General features: G+C 35.2%; 1 protein-coding gene across 3 annotated transcripts in view; it reads right to left on the bottom strand.

Moving 5' to 3' along the window:
• The window catches only part of LOC127834445 (uncharacterized), an 83,926-nt gene that overhangs the window by 64,007 nt on the left and 2,540 nt on the right, over nt 1-17,379 (bottom strand). For 2 of the 3 annotated variants that reach the window (XM_052360289.1, XM_052360291.1), the window contains exons 2-3: nt 11,174-11,221; nt 5,059-8,209 (exon numbers count right to left, since the gene is read on the bottom strand). In XM_052360289.1, the coding sequence (XP_052216249.1) occupies nt 5,059-7,105 (2,047 nt within the window). In that variant the 5' untranslated portion in view covers nt 7,106-8,209; nt 11,174-11,221. The remainder of the gene's footprint in view (nt 1-5,058; nt 8,210-11,173; nt 11,222-17,379) is intronic. The other variant, XM_052360290.1, reaches the window with a different exon arrangement.

Raw genomic sequence — 17,379 nt, 5'->3', positions numbered from 1 at the left:
AGAAATGTTATGCAAAGAAAAAAGAGCTGCTCTTAAATATGTATAAGGGTTTAATAAATTTGAATGTTCAAAGCTTTATAAAAATTGTTGAACATAAAACTTCATTTGATGTAGCATCAAAAAAATAAATATTTGTTTTTAAACAAGAGGGCCTGAAAGGCCCAAAGTCGCTCACCTGAGATAACAAGATATTATTGGGACAAATCTTCTGACCAAGTTTCACGAAGATCGGAAAATAAATGTGGCCTCTATAGTGTTAACAAGGTTTTACTAAAGCCATATAAGGAAAAATGCCCTGCCCCCTGGTAGCCATGTTTTTCAACCAACCGGCATCATTTTTGAACTCTTTCAAGATATTATCGGGATGAATCTTCTGACCAAGTTTCATGAAGACCGGAGAGTAAATGTGGCCTCTAGAGTGTCAACAAGATTTTACTATAGCCATATAAAGAAAAACGCCCCGCCCCTTGGAAGCCATTTTTTCAAGCAAACATAATTATTTTCAAACTCATCCAAGATATCATTGAGACCAATCTTCTGACCAAATGTCATGAAGATTGGACAATAAATGTGGCCTATAGAGTGTTAACAAGGTTTTACTATAGCCATATATAGCCATATAATGAAAAATGCCCCGCCCCTGGTGGCCATGTTTTTAAAGCAACCAAAACCATTTTCGAACTCATCCAAGATATCATTGGGACAAATCTTCTGACAAAGTTTCATGATGATCGGAAAATAAATGTGACCTCTAGAGTGTTAACAAGGTTTTACTATAGCCATATAAGGAAAATAGCCCCGCCCCCGTGGTGGCCATGTTTTTCAACCAACCGGCATCATTTTTTAACTCGTCCAAGATATTACTGGGATGAATCTTCTGACCGAGTTTCATGAAGATCGGACTATAAATGTGGCCTCTAGAGTGTAAACAAGATTTTACTATAGCCTTATATAGCCATATAAGGAAAAATGCCCCGCCCCTTGGTGGCCATGTTTTTCAAGCAAACGTAACCATTTTCGAACTCATCCAAGATATCATTAAGACAAATTTTCTGACCATATTTCATCAAGATTGGACAATAAATGTGGCCTCTAGAGTGTTAACAAGTCTTTACTAAAGCCATATAAGGAAAAATGCCCCGCCCCCTGGCGGCCATGTTTTTCAACCAACCCACATCATTTTTGAACAAGTCCAAGATATTATTTGGATGAATCTTCTGACCAAGTTTCATGAAAATTGGACAATAAATGTGGCCCCTAGAGTGTTAACAAGATTTTACTATAGCCATAATATATAGCCATATAAGTTAAAAGGCCCCGCCCCTTGGCAGCCATGTTTTTCAAGCAAAGATTACCATTTTTTAACTCATCCAAGATATCAGTGGGACAAATCTTCTGAGCAAGTTTCATGAAGATCGGAAAATAAATGTGGCCTCTAGAGTGTTAACAAGGTTTTACTTTAGACATATAAGGAAAAATGCCCCGCCCCCTGGCGGCCATGTTTTTCAACCAACCGGCATCATTTTCGAACTCATCCAAGATATTATTGGGATAAATCTTCTGACCAAGTTTTATGAAGATCAGACAATAACTGTGGCCTCTAGAGTTTTAACAAGATTTTACTACAGTACAGCCAAAGCGGCACAAACATAATCCGCGGCTACGCCACGGCCAGATTATTAGTACGCGGCGGCCGAATCGTGTGTTGACGCGGCGTATCACCGTGGCACTCGGCATCAATCCGCGCAACGACGCCGAGTCTGTATTAACCTCGCGTACTTTCGCGGAGTAAATCCGCCGCATACGTACGCGGCGGATCGAGTGAAAAGATATCCACCTACATGTACATACATGACTGTATGTGTAGCGTAGAATTAATTACGCGCAACTGTAAATGTTTCGTTCGATTATCATTATTAAATTTGTAATCCGAAACCCAATTCCGAATTTTAATGCTAACGCGACATTTGGCAAATTCTAGCGTCAAATAAACAGTGCTTAAATATCCTTTGTTTCATAAAAAGCGCGCGAAAATTATGCAGACATGTAGAATGTCGTTTGGAAAGTTTTGGGTGTATTTTGTGTTGTATAAATACATGAACATCACGTCAGGCGTAAATCGCATGTTCAGTGGGAAAAAAAAACGCCCCGGTTAGACGTTATTTCATCATCTCTATAAATAGTAACAAATGCCAAAATGTATTTGATACTAAAGGAAATATCGAGAATGTTTGTGTATCGTTAATATTTACCAGCATTTGCTTCAAAACTGGAATATATACGGGATTATCGGGTAATTAGTAGCGATATTAACTATATCAAATGAACAAAATAAAACGTGTTTATATACGCATATTCAAACAATAGTTATAATAAGCTGATAATTAACAAAACAACAAATACGTCGTCACCGTCTTGATTATTGATGTGGCTTCAAGTTCAAACTGCTTATTTTTTTCAGCTTAAATATAATAACAAAATCAACATGCAATTAATTTATAAATCCACCATATGCTGGAGCCTTGACCACTTGTATGTGCGAAAACATAATTACGTGACCTTGTTTATGTGTGAAATACATACACTACGGGCGGGAAACAAACTTAATTGGCCAGACACATTAACTTTGCTTACATGTATATGCTAATACAATCCGCGCACAATAAATTTATTATGATTTTAATTATTATTATAATTGTTCTTTCAAAATTTGTTAACTACATGTAACTAATAATTTTTAAAAGATTTTTTATTTCATGATGCGCATCGACTCGGCATCATGTCGCGGATCGCGGCATGCCTCGGCGGACAGATGCGAAGTTTCGCGGCGAAATGCGACTTGCCGCCGCATACTGACGCGGCTTCAACAACTGACGCGGCATCGACTCGTTTCACCTTGCCGCCGCGGATCGCGAAATACGTTTGTTCCGCTTTGGCTGTACTGTATAGCCATATTAGGAAAAATGCCCCGCACATTGGCAGCCATGTTTTTCAAGCAAACGTAACCATTTTGGAACTCATCTAAGATATCATTGAAACCAATCTTCTGACCAAATTTCATTAAGATTGGACAATAAATGTGGACAATGTAGAGAGTTAACAAGGCAAATGTTGACGCCGCACAACGGACAACGGACAAAATGCGATCACAAAAGCTCATCATGAGCACGTTGTGCTCAGGTAAGCTAAAAATACAAGCTTGTATTTGATATAGAATCAAAGAAATTTGAGACTAATACAACTTTCATGCAAAACTTTGATATACATACAACATGTTTAAGAAGCATACATAGTATAATTTCAAGAAGCAAATAAACTTTCAAACTAAATTGAAATTAGTTGGGCAATCATGATTTTATTTGCAAATATCTTAATACATGTGCACATGTTGATGCTTTATATTCATAATGCTTCCTTATACTAAGTATTGTGATAAGAAAATATGTATTTATTGTCTACTATTTTAAATATTACATATAAGTGTAAGCTCATATTTTGTCTTATCTACACCCTTGTAAACACAGCTGATGCTATTTAAGTATGTGGTACATACAACTTTAATAGTTTTCATGACTCCACTTTCTAATAAGTATTTGAAAAATATTCTAAGCCACTTGCCAAACCAAGCATTAGAGAGCCATTTGATCAATGGCCCTACAAAATGAAAATAATAAATAAATAGTCTAAAAGACAATTCGTCTACTGAATGTAATAACTAAGGTAACTGACATTTTGTGAATTGTTCAGGAAAGCATATTTTCAGACATTTTCAAAAATACAGTAAGAGCACTTACGTTATTTTTTGCGCTCAAAATATTTCAGTGTTGAAAATTATGGTAACTGCTCCTTTCTTAATTTTTTATTGTTTTAAAAAAGACATATCAATTTGGAGTTTTGTTTCGTTTTTCGAGTGTTATTATATTACTAATCAGAAAATTTGAATACGGAAACATGTTTATTATTTTAATAGGACATTTGTTTGCTTCTCCTGAAAATTTAACAAAATGTCAGTTACGCTACTTTTTGCATTCAGAAAATGACATGTGTTTGTTATGTCAATTTCAAAAATTTGATAAAAACATTATTTTTACCAAAAAGGTTGACTTAATATTTTAACAGATGATGTATGTCACCTTAATAAACACAAAAATGGAAAAAAGTAAAAGTTGATAAAAATGTCAGTTACATGACTTATTACATTCAGTAGGCGAATTGATTTTTATCCTGTTTTAGATACATTTAAGTGTGTAAGTGTGAAGATTAATTACTGCCTTTGTATTCATTCTCAATACAACACAATGAAGCTTGCAAGAAATTACACAAGTTTTATAAATAAATTATTGTTTACTTATTAATATAATATGTAAATAAATATATTCACCAACCCATTCGTAGACTTAAGAATAATGAATAGACTAAGAGTTAATAAAAAATACCTCAGAGTTTGCAAAAATACAGGCTAAAAATGGTGTTAACATATTGTGCTCAACAAAGAATTATATAATTACAGGTGTTATCTGCCCTACTGGACTTTACTTTTAAGTAGTTGTAGTAAATTACAGTGTAACTAATATTCTTCATTTACATGTCAGGGTTTTTTTGGCCCGATTTTATAGCCTAAATTCGGCTATGTTTCCAATCCCAAAAAGTATACTTTTTCCCAAAATGTGGCAAAAAATTCCCAATTTCCAAAAAAAAATATTATTTTTTTTAGAAAGAAGTGTCTAATGCGTATTTTATCTCAATTTTAATTCAATTGCATCTAACAAAGTATTTTATGATTGTGTTCTTTTAATTTGAATGATTATAAAGAGTTATATCAAATTTAGTAATTCCCTAATCAGTGGACTTTTCGTGTGAAAAAAAAGGCTAGTGAGTAGTGAATTTATTTTTCCCAATTTCATAAAAATACCGATAAAATTCCCAATTCCAAAGCCATGTGCTATCTTCCCAAAAAGTGAAGAAAAAACCCTGCATGTAAGACTGAAAAAGGAGAATGACATGTTGAATAAGGGCAAAAGTTGCAATTTAACCGATAAGAAAAATTAATTGTCTTACCTTTGGTTTGATTCTCCAATTTGTCACTGGGTTTCCTTACTTCGACATCTCTGTCTCGAAAAATGGATGCCAACTTTTGATAATCTCTATCCTTCATTGCCTGATCAAGATCGGTTACAACCAGGCTTCGTTTCAAAGCAGGCGACGAATTAGCAAACTCAAGGTCAGGGTTATTCTCGTATGATTGGCTGCTTGGAATGGAATGGTTTTCTTTTTGAGGGGTAGCTGGTTCTGAGTGCATTTTTATCTCTGCCAACTCTGTGGGGCTTTGAACTGCTTTAGTGAACTCTGACTGAGATCTAGTGTATATAGATTTTCTGTTTGACTTCACTTCCACTTTGTTCGTATTTTGTGCATCACTGAGCTCTGCATCTTGTTGGCCAATTGTCTGCGAATCAAACACAAGATTCACTTCATTTTCCTTTTCGAGATCAGTTAAAACTTTTGCTTTTCGATCATTCTGATCTTGTTCAGATTTCATATGATCATAATTATCACTTTTAATGTCCGTATCACAGGTTGTTGACTCTTTGGTAGGACTTAAGCATGGCACAGTATTATTTGATACAATTTGTCTTGTCCTGGGACTGCGTAATAAAGTTACTCTGCTTGACGGAACATCGTTTATCCCATCAGGTGACCCTAACCTTTCATCAACTTTTACTGACTCATTTCCTTTAGTGTTGGCATTATTGTGAACTGTTTGTTCAAGTCCGTTTTTGGCAATTCTGTCATCAATATTAGAAAATTCGGAGTTCATATCAGCACTAGTATTTCCAACTCTATTTAATGTTCGTGGTCGTAAAATACCAGAAGAAATCAAGGTTGGTGGCCTATCAGAAACTGTCGATTTTGACCTCTGCAAGGAAGAAATACCCTCTCGCCTCCATCGGGTCCTATCAGGACAATCACTTGTCATTTTACCAACACCGGTTTCAGTTGTCACAGCATCTTTCAGATTCTCTGAATCAGGACCACTGGCAGCCTGTTCTTCGGATCCTTCTGATTCACCATCTCTTGCCTTTGCAAATGGTCTCTTATTTAACAAATCTTTCAGCCTGAAACTGTTATTTCTCAACTTGTTCTTAATAGCAACTCTCTCAGATACCAGGCTCTCATCAGCATTACTTGTTGGTTTCAAGGCATCTTGTTCACCATTTGAAGGACTCAATGGCCCATTGCTGTCAAAACTTTGGCTTGAATTTGGCTTATTTAGAAGTTGTGCATGTCGTCCTGTATTTAAAGGACTCTGTGGTCTTCGTAACAAAATAGAACTGGTAAGTTTAGCGCTTTGTATCCTTGGAGGAACGGCTGGTGGGGCAGACCCTTCAGCCTCAGCAGTTTCAGCATCTGATTTTGATGTGTCTTCAAAGAGTACAGTCTTGCTTGTTCCATCAGAACTACCATTAACAATCTTGGACACAATGTCCTTACTATAAGTATTATTGTCATTTCTGTTGACTATCGCGCCATTATTGCTACTCTCACCACCATTTGTGTGTTCAGCCACAGACTGCCTATTCAATATTGAAGCTGCTGCAGCCAGGGCTGGGCTATTAGATCGTTGCAGGATCCTATGCATTGGACTGCCAGGTCTTTGCAGGGCAGCCAGGCGGCTACCAGGGGCTGCAGAACCAAGAATTGAACTCGATGTGGTACTTAAAGCAGTTGTGGAAGACAGCAGAGAATGAGTAGACGAGACATTACTTGCTTCAGATGCGACAGATGCTAGAGAAGTTGTAGGGAGAGTTCTGCTCATGCTGTAAGGATTTGTTGGCCTAGAAAGCCTGATAATTCGACTAGGCTGCCTGGCAGTGGCAGGCTCTGGATTAGCTACGTTCTGATTGGTCTGGTTCTGATCACTGAACTCACTGTTACTACCAGCAGGAACTTCTTCACTCACTCCATTTTCAGCTTTGGTCTCCTTGGATATCTGCTCATTTTCCAGACCGGTGTTTGTGGATGGCAGGTCAGTAGAGTGAAAAGCTGATAGCTCGCTGATCACATTTCGCACAAATTTCTCATCTTCAGCGTCAGATCCCGACATATTGGACTAAATATGGTTACAATTCATTCCAAGTCATCTATTGACTTCAGTTTTAAGGATCTCTAGATTTAAATGTATGGGTTTGTTACCTCCACTGGAATGCTTATTCTAAAAGTCCTTTTGACCTCATAATAAAAGTTTCAAAATGGATATATAATTACAGGCCAGACAAGAGTCCATTTGAATGGTAGAAACTTCACAATATGGTTTAATTCACAGTACATTTCTTAGACAGCAATTAAATGCAATTAAACACTTTTGTATCCGTTGCTTCTTTGCCGTATTGTGGTTAATAATGTTAATATGTGAATGCCAGTCTTACCTTACAATTACCTTACAAGTGACAGATATGGAATTTCAAAATAAAAATATTTACCTATCATTTATACAAAAAATTGAAACCTTCCTTATATTGAAACGTGCAAACTTTACATAACTTCAATTCAAAAACCAATACAGTAGTAATTTCATTTAATCTTCTAGTGAAGGCCAGATATTTAAATCACAACAATGTCGACCCGTACATTAAGATATGGTACACTTTATAGTCTATATCAGTTGCCAAAAATTGAACAATACGTGTAGAAGTTTCCTTGGTTCAAACTGAGAGATACACTTGTCAAAATCAATGATGAAGCCACTTATAACATCACCAATTTAATCCCTCCTTCACTTCATGTAAATCTTACCAAAACAATGGGATATCAGTATTTGTCATGTTCCATTTTTCTTTCACTCAGCTTATCTTAATCTATGCCTTTAACTTTGTTCACATACAACATTATTTAAATAATTCTAAATTTATCCCATATACATGTAATGTATTATGCAAAACACATCCAAAACAATCATGTACATTCAAACTTTTTCAAATCTTTCACATTTATATCAACACTTACACAAAGTTTAAGTATCATTTATAACTCCATTTTGCAGTCGCCAGATTAAGTATGTTTGTTGACTTAATCCAATTTGTCTAACAGGTGCTTTCCCTTACAAGGTAATTACCATGTATTTTACACCAGCTGATAAATATCAATTATTCAGCAAGTATCATTAAAGGTGTTATGCACCATATAATTTTGATTCTTTGGACTTCTTCACCTGAAAGAGAAACCAAAATATTTATACAATAGCTTATCAAATGTAAATTTTAAATATCCAGTGCAGTGGCCTATAATCCACTATCAAAGTTATACAATCTTCATTCACACCAACTCTTTAATTGGTTGAACAGAAATAAAATGATCTGATAAAAGTGGCACATCTAGATATGTATCAAAGTTTGTAACTTTCTGTATCAGGTGCCTCTGTGAAGGAAGATAAAATATGAAATACGGTAAATTTAACACATTTATGCCTAGCGTCTAGAAAAAAGGCCTTGGCAAACAGCTTAGACTCATCAGGGTCTGCACTGTTTGCTTCTGTAAGAAATATTCTAAATATAGAAAGAAATATACTAGACATTCCATATTTTGGAAATAAATTGGTCCAATTTAAAAGGATGGGAGAGTCCACTAGGGATAAATGGGTTAAAGAGGTAGCATAAACTGTGATAAATACACACACAAACACAAATATTTCACTTGTGTTGATTACAAGGGAAAAAAAGAGATAAGCGAAACAGCATTTGGAGTAAAATAAGTATATATTGTCCTTGTTGATTTATTTCAGTAATTCCTAAAATATTGAGCTTTCCTTCTTTAATAAACAAGGGCTGTTTGTAAAACATGCATGCCCTCCATATGGGCTGTCAGTTGTAGTGGCAGCCATTGTGTGAATACAGTTTTCGAGTCACTGTGACCTTGACCTTTGACCTAGTGACCTGAAAATCAATAGGGGTCATCTGCCAGTGATGATCAATGTACCTATGAAGTTTCATGATCCTAGGCCTAATTATTCTTGAGTTATCATCAGGAAACCATTTTACTATTTCGAGTCACTATGACCTTGACCTTTGACCTAGTGACCTGAACATCAAGAAAGGTCATCTGCCAGTCATGATCAATCTACCTATGAAGTTTCATGATCCTAGGCCTAAGCGTTCTTGAGTTATCATCCGGAAACCAATTTACTATTTCGAGTCACTGTGACCTTGACCTTTGACCTAGTGATCTGAAAATCAATAGGGGTCATCTGCCAGTCATGATCAATGTACCTATGAAGTTTCATATTCCTAGGCCTAAGTGTTCTTGAGTTATTATCCGGAAACCATCTGGTGGACGGACAGACGGACCTACCTACCTAACGACGGACCGACATGAGCAAAACAATATACCCCCTCTTCTTCGAAGGGGGGCATAAGAACTGAAAACACGAGTATTATGTTTTAAATGTAACAATGATGTTAGGCACTAAATAATAGGATTGATGGGTTCGAAATTATTTGTTGTATTCTGAATCACCAAATCTGTATTGAACGAGCATATAAAACATAATTTAATGTACTAGATATAATCTGATTTATTTAACGATTTATAACAGGTACATGTACTTTCAGTAAAAAAGTATATTAAAATACCATATACTTTAAACTGATATATAACATGCGAGTCTGTAACATGAAACATCTTAATAGGAATAATACTAGCGTTTTGTTGGTAGACAATTCAGGTGTTTCATTTAGTTACATGAACAAGAGCTGTCCCAAGACGATGCTATTGACCTTTCTTCCGCTTTGATAATAAAATATGCCTTTAAAGTGCTCAGGAGCGCGCAGTCGACTGATAAATTCACCACAAAGATATTTGCATTTGAATATATGTAGAAGTATTATCCTTCGCAAGATGGTAAGCACAATCCCTCGCCATGCAATGAATGAACAAAATTATGTTAGAAAACAATATTCTTTAAGAATACATTTGACTGGTAAATTAGCACTTATAAAATGGTACAATAGGATATTAAAGTAAAGTACATTTTAATGAACTCAAGCATTAAAGAGCAACTGCAAGTGAGCATATTAGGTTGATAACGAACAGGTCATTTATAATATAGCTACGAGTTGTTTAGCATTTATACTAAAAATCAATACGTAAGAAGATGGACCACATAAACAATTACTTGGCCTTTCTGTCTTCTATGTTTAACTCTTTCCCCCATAAAAAGTTAAGTGAAAATGGCTTTTGCAACCAGCATAAAACCAGAACAGGCTGCGAGTAACTCGCAGTCTGTTCAGGTTTTATACTGTTTGCTGCTCATCAGTATCTACGGGTTAGAAATGTACCCTTTACAACATGAATCTAGTAAGAAAGGTCTTTAATTAAATTTAACTTTCTAAGGGACTCCAAATGCGTCAAAATATGTATCTAAGTGGTAAAGGGTTAAACTGTATTAGGGTTTATCAAACTGCATTAGGATTATGTGGGTACAGGTCGAGTATTCTTGTTTGCAAACTTTGCCTCTGGCTACGTGTGGATATTAATAATTAACTACACTTTTGACATACAAGTGTTAAATACATTAATGACTGATACAGCATTTCAAAAAACAACAACCTCTAATACTACTCAAGAGTTGCAAACAACAACCTCTAATACTACTCAAGAGTTGCAGACAACAACCTCTAATACTACTCAAGAGTTGCAGACAACAACCTCTAATACTACTCAAGAGTTGCAGACAACAACCTCTAATACTACTCAAGAGTTGCAAACAACAACCTCTAATACTACTCAAGAGTTGCAGACAACAACCTCTAATACTACTCAAGAGTTGCAGACAACAACCTCTAATACTACTCAAGAGTTGCAGACAACAACCTCTAATACTACTCAAGAGTTGCAGCATGTGCGCCATAAAAGAGAATTATAATCCTTCATTTATAGCCAGGACAGACCATAATCATTCTCACAGAAGTCACAAATCAATAAGGATATATCATTATATACATTCTCCATTGCAATCAATATACACGTAAATAATGAACCTTTTTTATGTGAATACATTTTACTTTTTACTTCACCTAAGACTTTTACTTAAATAAGCCAAAAATTGTGAAAAAAAATAGTAGAGGACTTGAAAATTTGTTAATTACAACAAGAGGACAAGAGGCCCACTGTCGCTCACCTGAGACTTTAGGGAACTGAACCGCTCTCAGCAACTTTTTAGATGTTCCTGAAAACATTTTCAAACTTGGCCAAAATATCAACTAGAGAGTTTTTACTACAGCCATTATACATGTAAGGAAAAAAGGCCAGCCCAGGGCTCGAATTTAACTTTTCTGTCTACTAGCAAAACATTGCGAGCAGCTTAAATACCACCTCGCAAAATCAAAAAACATTCTCGCAAATTTTGCTTTAAACATAAATAAAAGCAAGTTTGGACATTAGTTTAGTACTATTAAAACTAAATAAAATATGACATCAACCACAAGTTTTGGTGTTATATATATGAAGTTCTTTTTCCCACTTTTTCACTGTTTTCGTGGAAGAATTTAATTTCTGGTTTTTTTTTTCTCAACTCAACGGTTAACTTTGCTTTATATTTCGTATTGTTATTTCAATCTGTGGGCAAAAAGAAACTAGTTATTTTTCGCTTCAACGACATGACTGTTCAGGTTTTTTGTCTCTTATAGTGAACATGTGTGGATAATCGACTGTTTCATCATCTTTATACCAATAACATCCGCATATATGTACTATAAGTATACCACTCTACATACAAGGTGCGAGCTTCCGCATATGGGTATTCGGACGTTCTATTAATTGACCTGCGGTTAAGCATTGAGCGCATTTAGCAATATAACTTTTTTTCACTATTTCTTCACTCGCAAAAAAATTCTAGTGGCTTCAAACTTTACTCGCAATCTGTATTTTTCACTCGCATTTTGCGAGTGTGCGAGTGTTAATTTCGAGCCCTGCAGCCCCCTGGCAGCCATGTTTTTAAATGGAAAGGATCCATTTTTTAACTCAGCCAAGCTATCATTAGAACAAAAGTTCAGACCAAGTTTCATAAAGATTGGACCATAAATGTGAATTCTAGAGTTACATGTAACAAGCTTTTACTATAGCAATATAAGGGAAAATGCCCTGCCCCCTGACAGCCATGTTTACAACAGACCTGAAATATGTTTGAACTCATCCAAGATATCATTAATACAAAAGTTAAGATTAAGTTTTATGAAGATTGGACAAATGTGACTTCTAGAGTGTTAACGACTTCTAGAATGTTAACAAGATTTTACTATAGCTATATAAGAAATGCCCAGCCACCTGAGGGCCATGCATTTTAACCAACCGGAACCATTTTTGAACTTTTCTAATATATAATTGGGACAAATCATCTGACAAATTTTCATGATGATCAGACAAAAAATGTGGCCTCTAAAGTGTTTACAAGGCCGGTGAATGCTGATTACAAACAACAACTGACTCACAAAAGGCGATAACAAAGGCTAAACAAACAAGAGCTGTCTTCGAAGGATGACACATGCCCACAAAGATGCTTTGATGGAAATATTACATTAAAACAGGATATTTTTGCTATAAATTAAGGTCTGTAACTCTTAAGTGCCCAGGTCAATTTAACTGGTTATCAAACTTGACCTAGATTTGATCGCTTAACGCATTTTCATGAAGATTGGTGAAGATCCGATGACAATTGCTTGAGTTATTGAGCGGAAACGAGAAAAAAACACAATTTTTCGATGATTCAATGGCTGTAACTCAGGAGTGTCTAAGTCAATTTGGCTGATTTTGTAACTTGACATAGATCTTATTGCCTAACACATTTTCATGAAGTTTGGAGACGATCTGATGATAATTACTTGAGTAATTTAGCGGAAATGCAATTTTTTATGATTCAAGGGCCGAAACTCAGAAGTGCCCGGGTAAATTTGGCTGATAATCAAACTTAACCTAGATTTTATTGCCTTACATTTTTTATGAAGTTTGGTGAAGATCCAATGACAACTGATTGAGTTATTGAGCGGAAACGAAAACAAGAGCTGTCAGAGGACAGCGCGCTCGACTATTCGAATTATATTTTTGGGGGGGTGGGGGGGGTGTGGTAGGGGAGTGGGGTGAGAGGGGGGGTATAATGTGGGGAGTGGTAATTGATTAGATGATGTTTAAAAAAAAAAAATTTGGGGGGGGGGGTGGGGGGGGATGAGGGGGGGTATAATGTGGGGTGTGGTAATTTATTAGACGATGTTTAAAAAAAAATTGGGGGGGGGGTAGGGGGGTGGGATGAGAGGGGGGTATAATGTGGGGTGTGGTAATTTATTAGACGATGTTGAAAAAAAAAAATGGGGGGGGGGGGGGGTTGAGGTTGGGTGGGGGGAGGGATTCTGGTAGGGGCGTGGGGTATTGTTTGGGTGGAATCCATTGTGGTATTCAGGTAAGAGTTATTTTGTCAAAGTAATAATAAAATGTGATCATAAATAAATAAGTGATGGCAATTTAAGCAAAAGGTTCAATTATCTAAGTGTAAAAGGGGCCATAAGTATGTCAAAATGCTTGAAACAGTGGTCTGCTCTTGTTTATAGGTTGGGGTCATGTTGGTAAACAAGTATGCAACATATAAAAGCAATATGTCAAAGGATATAGGAAATATTTGGGGTAGTACGCAAACTTTAACATAGATTTATCAATAATATGCATATTCTAAGTATAAAAGGGGCAATAATTATGACAATGCTTGATAAGAGTTGTCTGCTCTTGTTTATAGGTTGGGGTGATGTTGGTTAACAAGTATGCAAAATATAAAAGCAATATGTCAAGGGACAATGAAAACAAATGGGGTAGTACGAAAACTTTAACATTTGCTGCATATTCTAAGTGGAAAAGGGGCCATAATTATGACAAAATGCTTGATAGAGTTGTCTGCTCTTGTTTATAGGTTGGGGTCATGTTGGTAAACAAGTACCGGGGTATGCAAAATATGACAGCAATATGTCAAGGGACAAAGAAAATATTTGGGGTAGTACGAAAACTTTAACATTTGCACGCAGACGCTAACGCTAACGCGGGCCACTAGGTGAGTAGGATAGCTCTACTATATATATTTCATATATAATAGTCTAGCTAAAAACTCAATATTCGATGATTTAAGGGTTGTTAGTCAGGAGTGTCTGGGTCAATTTGGCTGATTATCAAACTTGACCCATATCTTATGACCTTACACGTTTTCATGAAGTGTGGCGAAGATCCTTTGACATTTGTGCGAGTAATTGAGCGGAAACAAGAAAAAAAGCAATTTTTCGATGATGTCTGAAAGCGCAAGGTTTCGAACTTCACATAGTCAGCAAAGTCGGTCGCCGAAAAAAGACATATTGAATATTTTTTGTGTGAATAAAAATAAGTATTTATGTTCTGTGTTGATAATTCTTTAGGTTTTGGTAGTTATTATTCTAATTAATTATTAATTTATCGGAATTTGAAAGAGAACACTGGATTCGTTCATTTTCGATAATTTTTTAAAAATTGAAAGGCCCGAAGCATTTTAAAAAAAACTTCTTCATTAAGCATCACATATTGATAAAGTAAGATTTTTATGCTAGGCGAGATGTTAATCTATGTATGATTTATAAAAAGTAGACGAAAATGAGTTTTTTTTAAACGATTTTGCCTTTGTACAATATGTACAATTTTATACTGTTATTTCATTCAATCATTTTTCACACCTGTCGCCAAAGTGGTTTGTTTCTTTTTGAAAAACTTTTCTATTTCTCATCCCATATCGTTGAAGTAAGATTTTTATGCTAGGCAAGATGTTAATCTAAGTATAGATTTAAACAAACTAGAAGAAAATATTCAATTTAAAGGATTTGGCTTTATGCAATGTTGGTACAATTTTAAGCTCTTTTCTTCTGTTGTACAAGATTGCTGTTAAACGTGTTTTTGTTCTTTTTGATAAACTTTTTCATTTTTCATCCCAAATAGATTAAGTCAGATTCTTATGCTTGGTGATATGTTAATCTAGGTATGAATTAACTAAACTGGAGGAAAATATTCATTTTAAAGGATTTTGGCCTTGTACAAAGATGGTACAATTTTAAGCTCTTTTACCCTATTTTCCACACATTTCGTCAAAAGTGCTTTGGTTCATTGTGAAAAACTTCGTCATTATTCACCTCAAATTGAAGAAATAAGATTTTTATTCTGGGTAATATGTTTATCTTGGTATGAATAAAAAAACGAGATGAACGTACAATGTATGGGTTTAAATTCTCATTTAATATCTTCTTTTATTAGTATTACCACTTGCTCTGTATTATTGACCAAGTTACAGCCGCCTTTCTATAGCGCCGTAACATTTTCGCATAACTTTGCTCGATAATCGAAGCCATTGCTACTGACGCGTTGCTATCTTATCGCAATAGTGATACACCGGCTATCTCAGGACTACTCCGATAAATTCATGAAATAAATCGTCTGCTGATCCTAAGAGTTCTTATCAGTTTCTCGACCACGTGACCCCGCCCCGAGATAGCCCGACAAGGCGCGAAGTTTCCAATCTGTGTTATCTATAGGTCTTTGTTCATATGAAAAGTCCACAGATGTGGGAAAAACTTATTTAATATAACTCTTTATAATAATTCAAAATCATATTAATTTTTTATATACTTTGTTAGTTGTTTATGAAATTAATTTGGGATATATTTATCATTAGAGAGTTCTTTCTAAAAAAAAACACATTTTTTTTTTTTTTTTTAACTTCTGGAGGGGATTTTTTCTACAAAATTGGGGAAAAATATATATTCTTTTTAGGGGAATGGGGCCGAATATCGGCCCCGAAATTGCCATAAAAAAAACACTGTGTTGTGTTTAAACTAGCGCAATGGTCTGCAATTTATATGTATAAATGTGCAATTTTAATGAAGAGTACCGAAACAGTGCACGGAAAAGGCATAAATTTGGATTATTTCAGTTGAAGTAAGAATTTTTAAATACAATTAAACTGGTTTTTTACTTGTTTTAGTTGTGTCTGTAATTATTTTCAAGCATAGTAATATTAGTAAAACAAAATACTCGGCGCGAATGAGTGTGATGTCATCAGGAGAGCCGCGTTTTCAATGTAAACAAAGTGATTGAAATTAGCTTATGCTCGAAATAAAGGAATCCTACCATAGGCGCTCGATGTCAATGACGTTTTTGTTTAATTTATTAATCTATTTATTTTTTAGTTACCCGTTGTTTATTATAATGCATACACATACTAAATTAATAAAAATCTTCCGACAAAACGTCTTCTAAAAATGAGGAGCTGCGCCATGAGCGCATGATACGCCCGTCGTTCGCCAATGAAGTAGTAAGGTAATAAATAACCCTTTGAATCATTTTTTTACTTCAGTTTATTTGTATTTGAATACATGGTTTATTTTATAAGTACATGAGCATGGAGCGCCGTCTCCTTGACATTCATACCATATCTTTTTTTGAGTATATGTATGCATTTCTTTAGAGGATATGGAGTTGAAGTAAACCTGTTATAGATATTTTGACCAATAATAAAAGAGAAATGTAGATGGGTAAGTGGTAGTGTACAATCGGAATAGAAAAAAGCTCACCTTGTTCAATTTTTCAGGGATACTATTTCAATGGAGCATAATGTATCATCTTGCAACATCAATTTAGATTGAGGTTTGTCCATAGAGCAATTAGAAGAATACACAAGTAATATCTGCAAAAATGTTTGTCAATAATGTTTGTCATAAATGAGATGGTATACTCAAGATTTATTGACTGAGAGAAATCCAGATAGCTTTATGATCTGAGAAGTATGTCTCTAGTGTGCCACATTGGAAGTTGTCAATATTTGTGAATATCAAATCAATAGTGGATCCGTAGTCATTAGTAGGATCAGTTACCACTTGTTTGTAGTCCCATAACTCTGGAACAACAATTCAGAATTCCGTCAAAAACGAAAGGGGATCAGGGTTTATCAATATTAAGATTGTGTTGAAATTTGAAAAAAATCCATCGAAGGATATTTGAGCTACAGTAGGACATTCAATGAAATCACGAAATTTTGACGAACAAAGTCCCATAACTCTGGAACGACAATTCAGAATTCCGTCAAAAACGAAAGGGGATCAGGGTTTATCAATATTAAGATTGTGTTGAAATTTGAAAAAAATCCATCGAAGGATATTTGAGCTACAGTAGGACATTCAATGAAATCACGAAATTTTGACGAACAAAGTCCCATTACTCTGGAACGACAATTCAGAATTCCGTCAAAAACGAAAGGGGATCAGGGTTTATCAATATTAAGATTGTGTTAAAATTTGAAGAAAATCTGTCAAAGGATATTTGACGTAGCGTACGACA

This window comes from Dreissena polymorpha, chromosome 6 (genome assembly GCF_020536995.1).
Source record: "Dreissena polymorpha isolate Duluth1 chromosome 6, UMN_Dpol_1.0, whole genome shotgun sequence".
NCBI lineage: Eukaryota > Metazoa > Mollusca > Bivalvia > Myida > Dreissenidae > Dreissena > Dreissena polymorpha.
The sequence above is the reverse complement of the archived record's forward strand: the minus strand, read 5'-3'. Positions and strand labels throughout refer to the sequence as shown.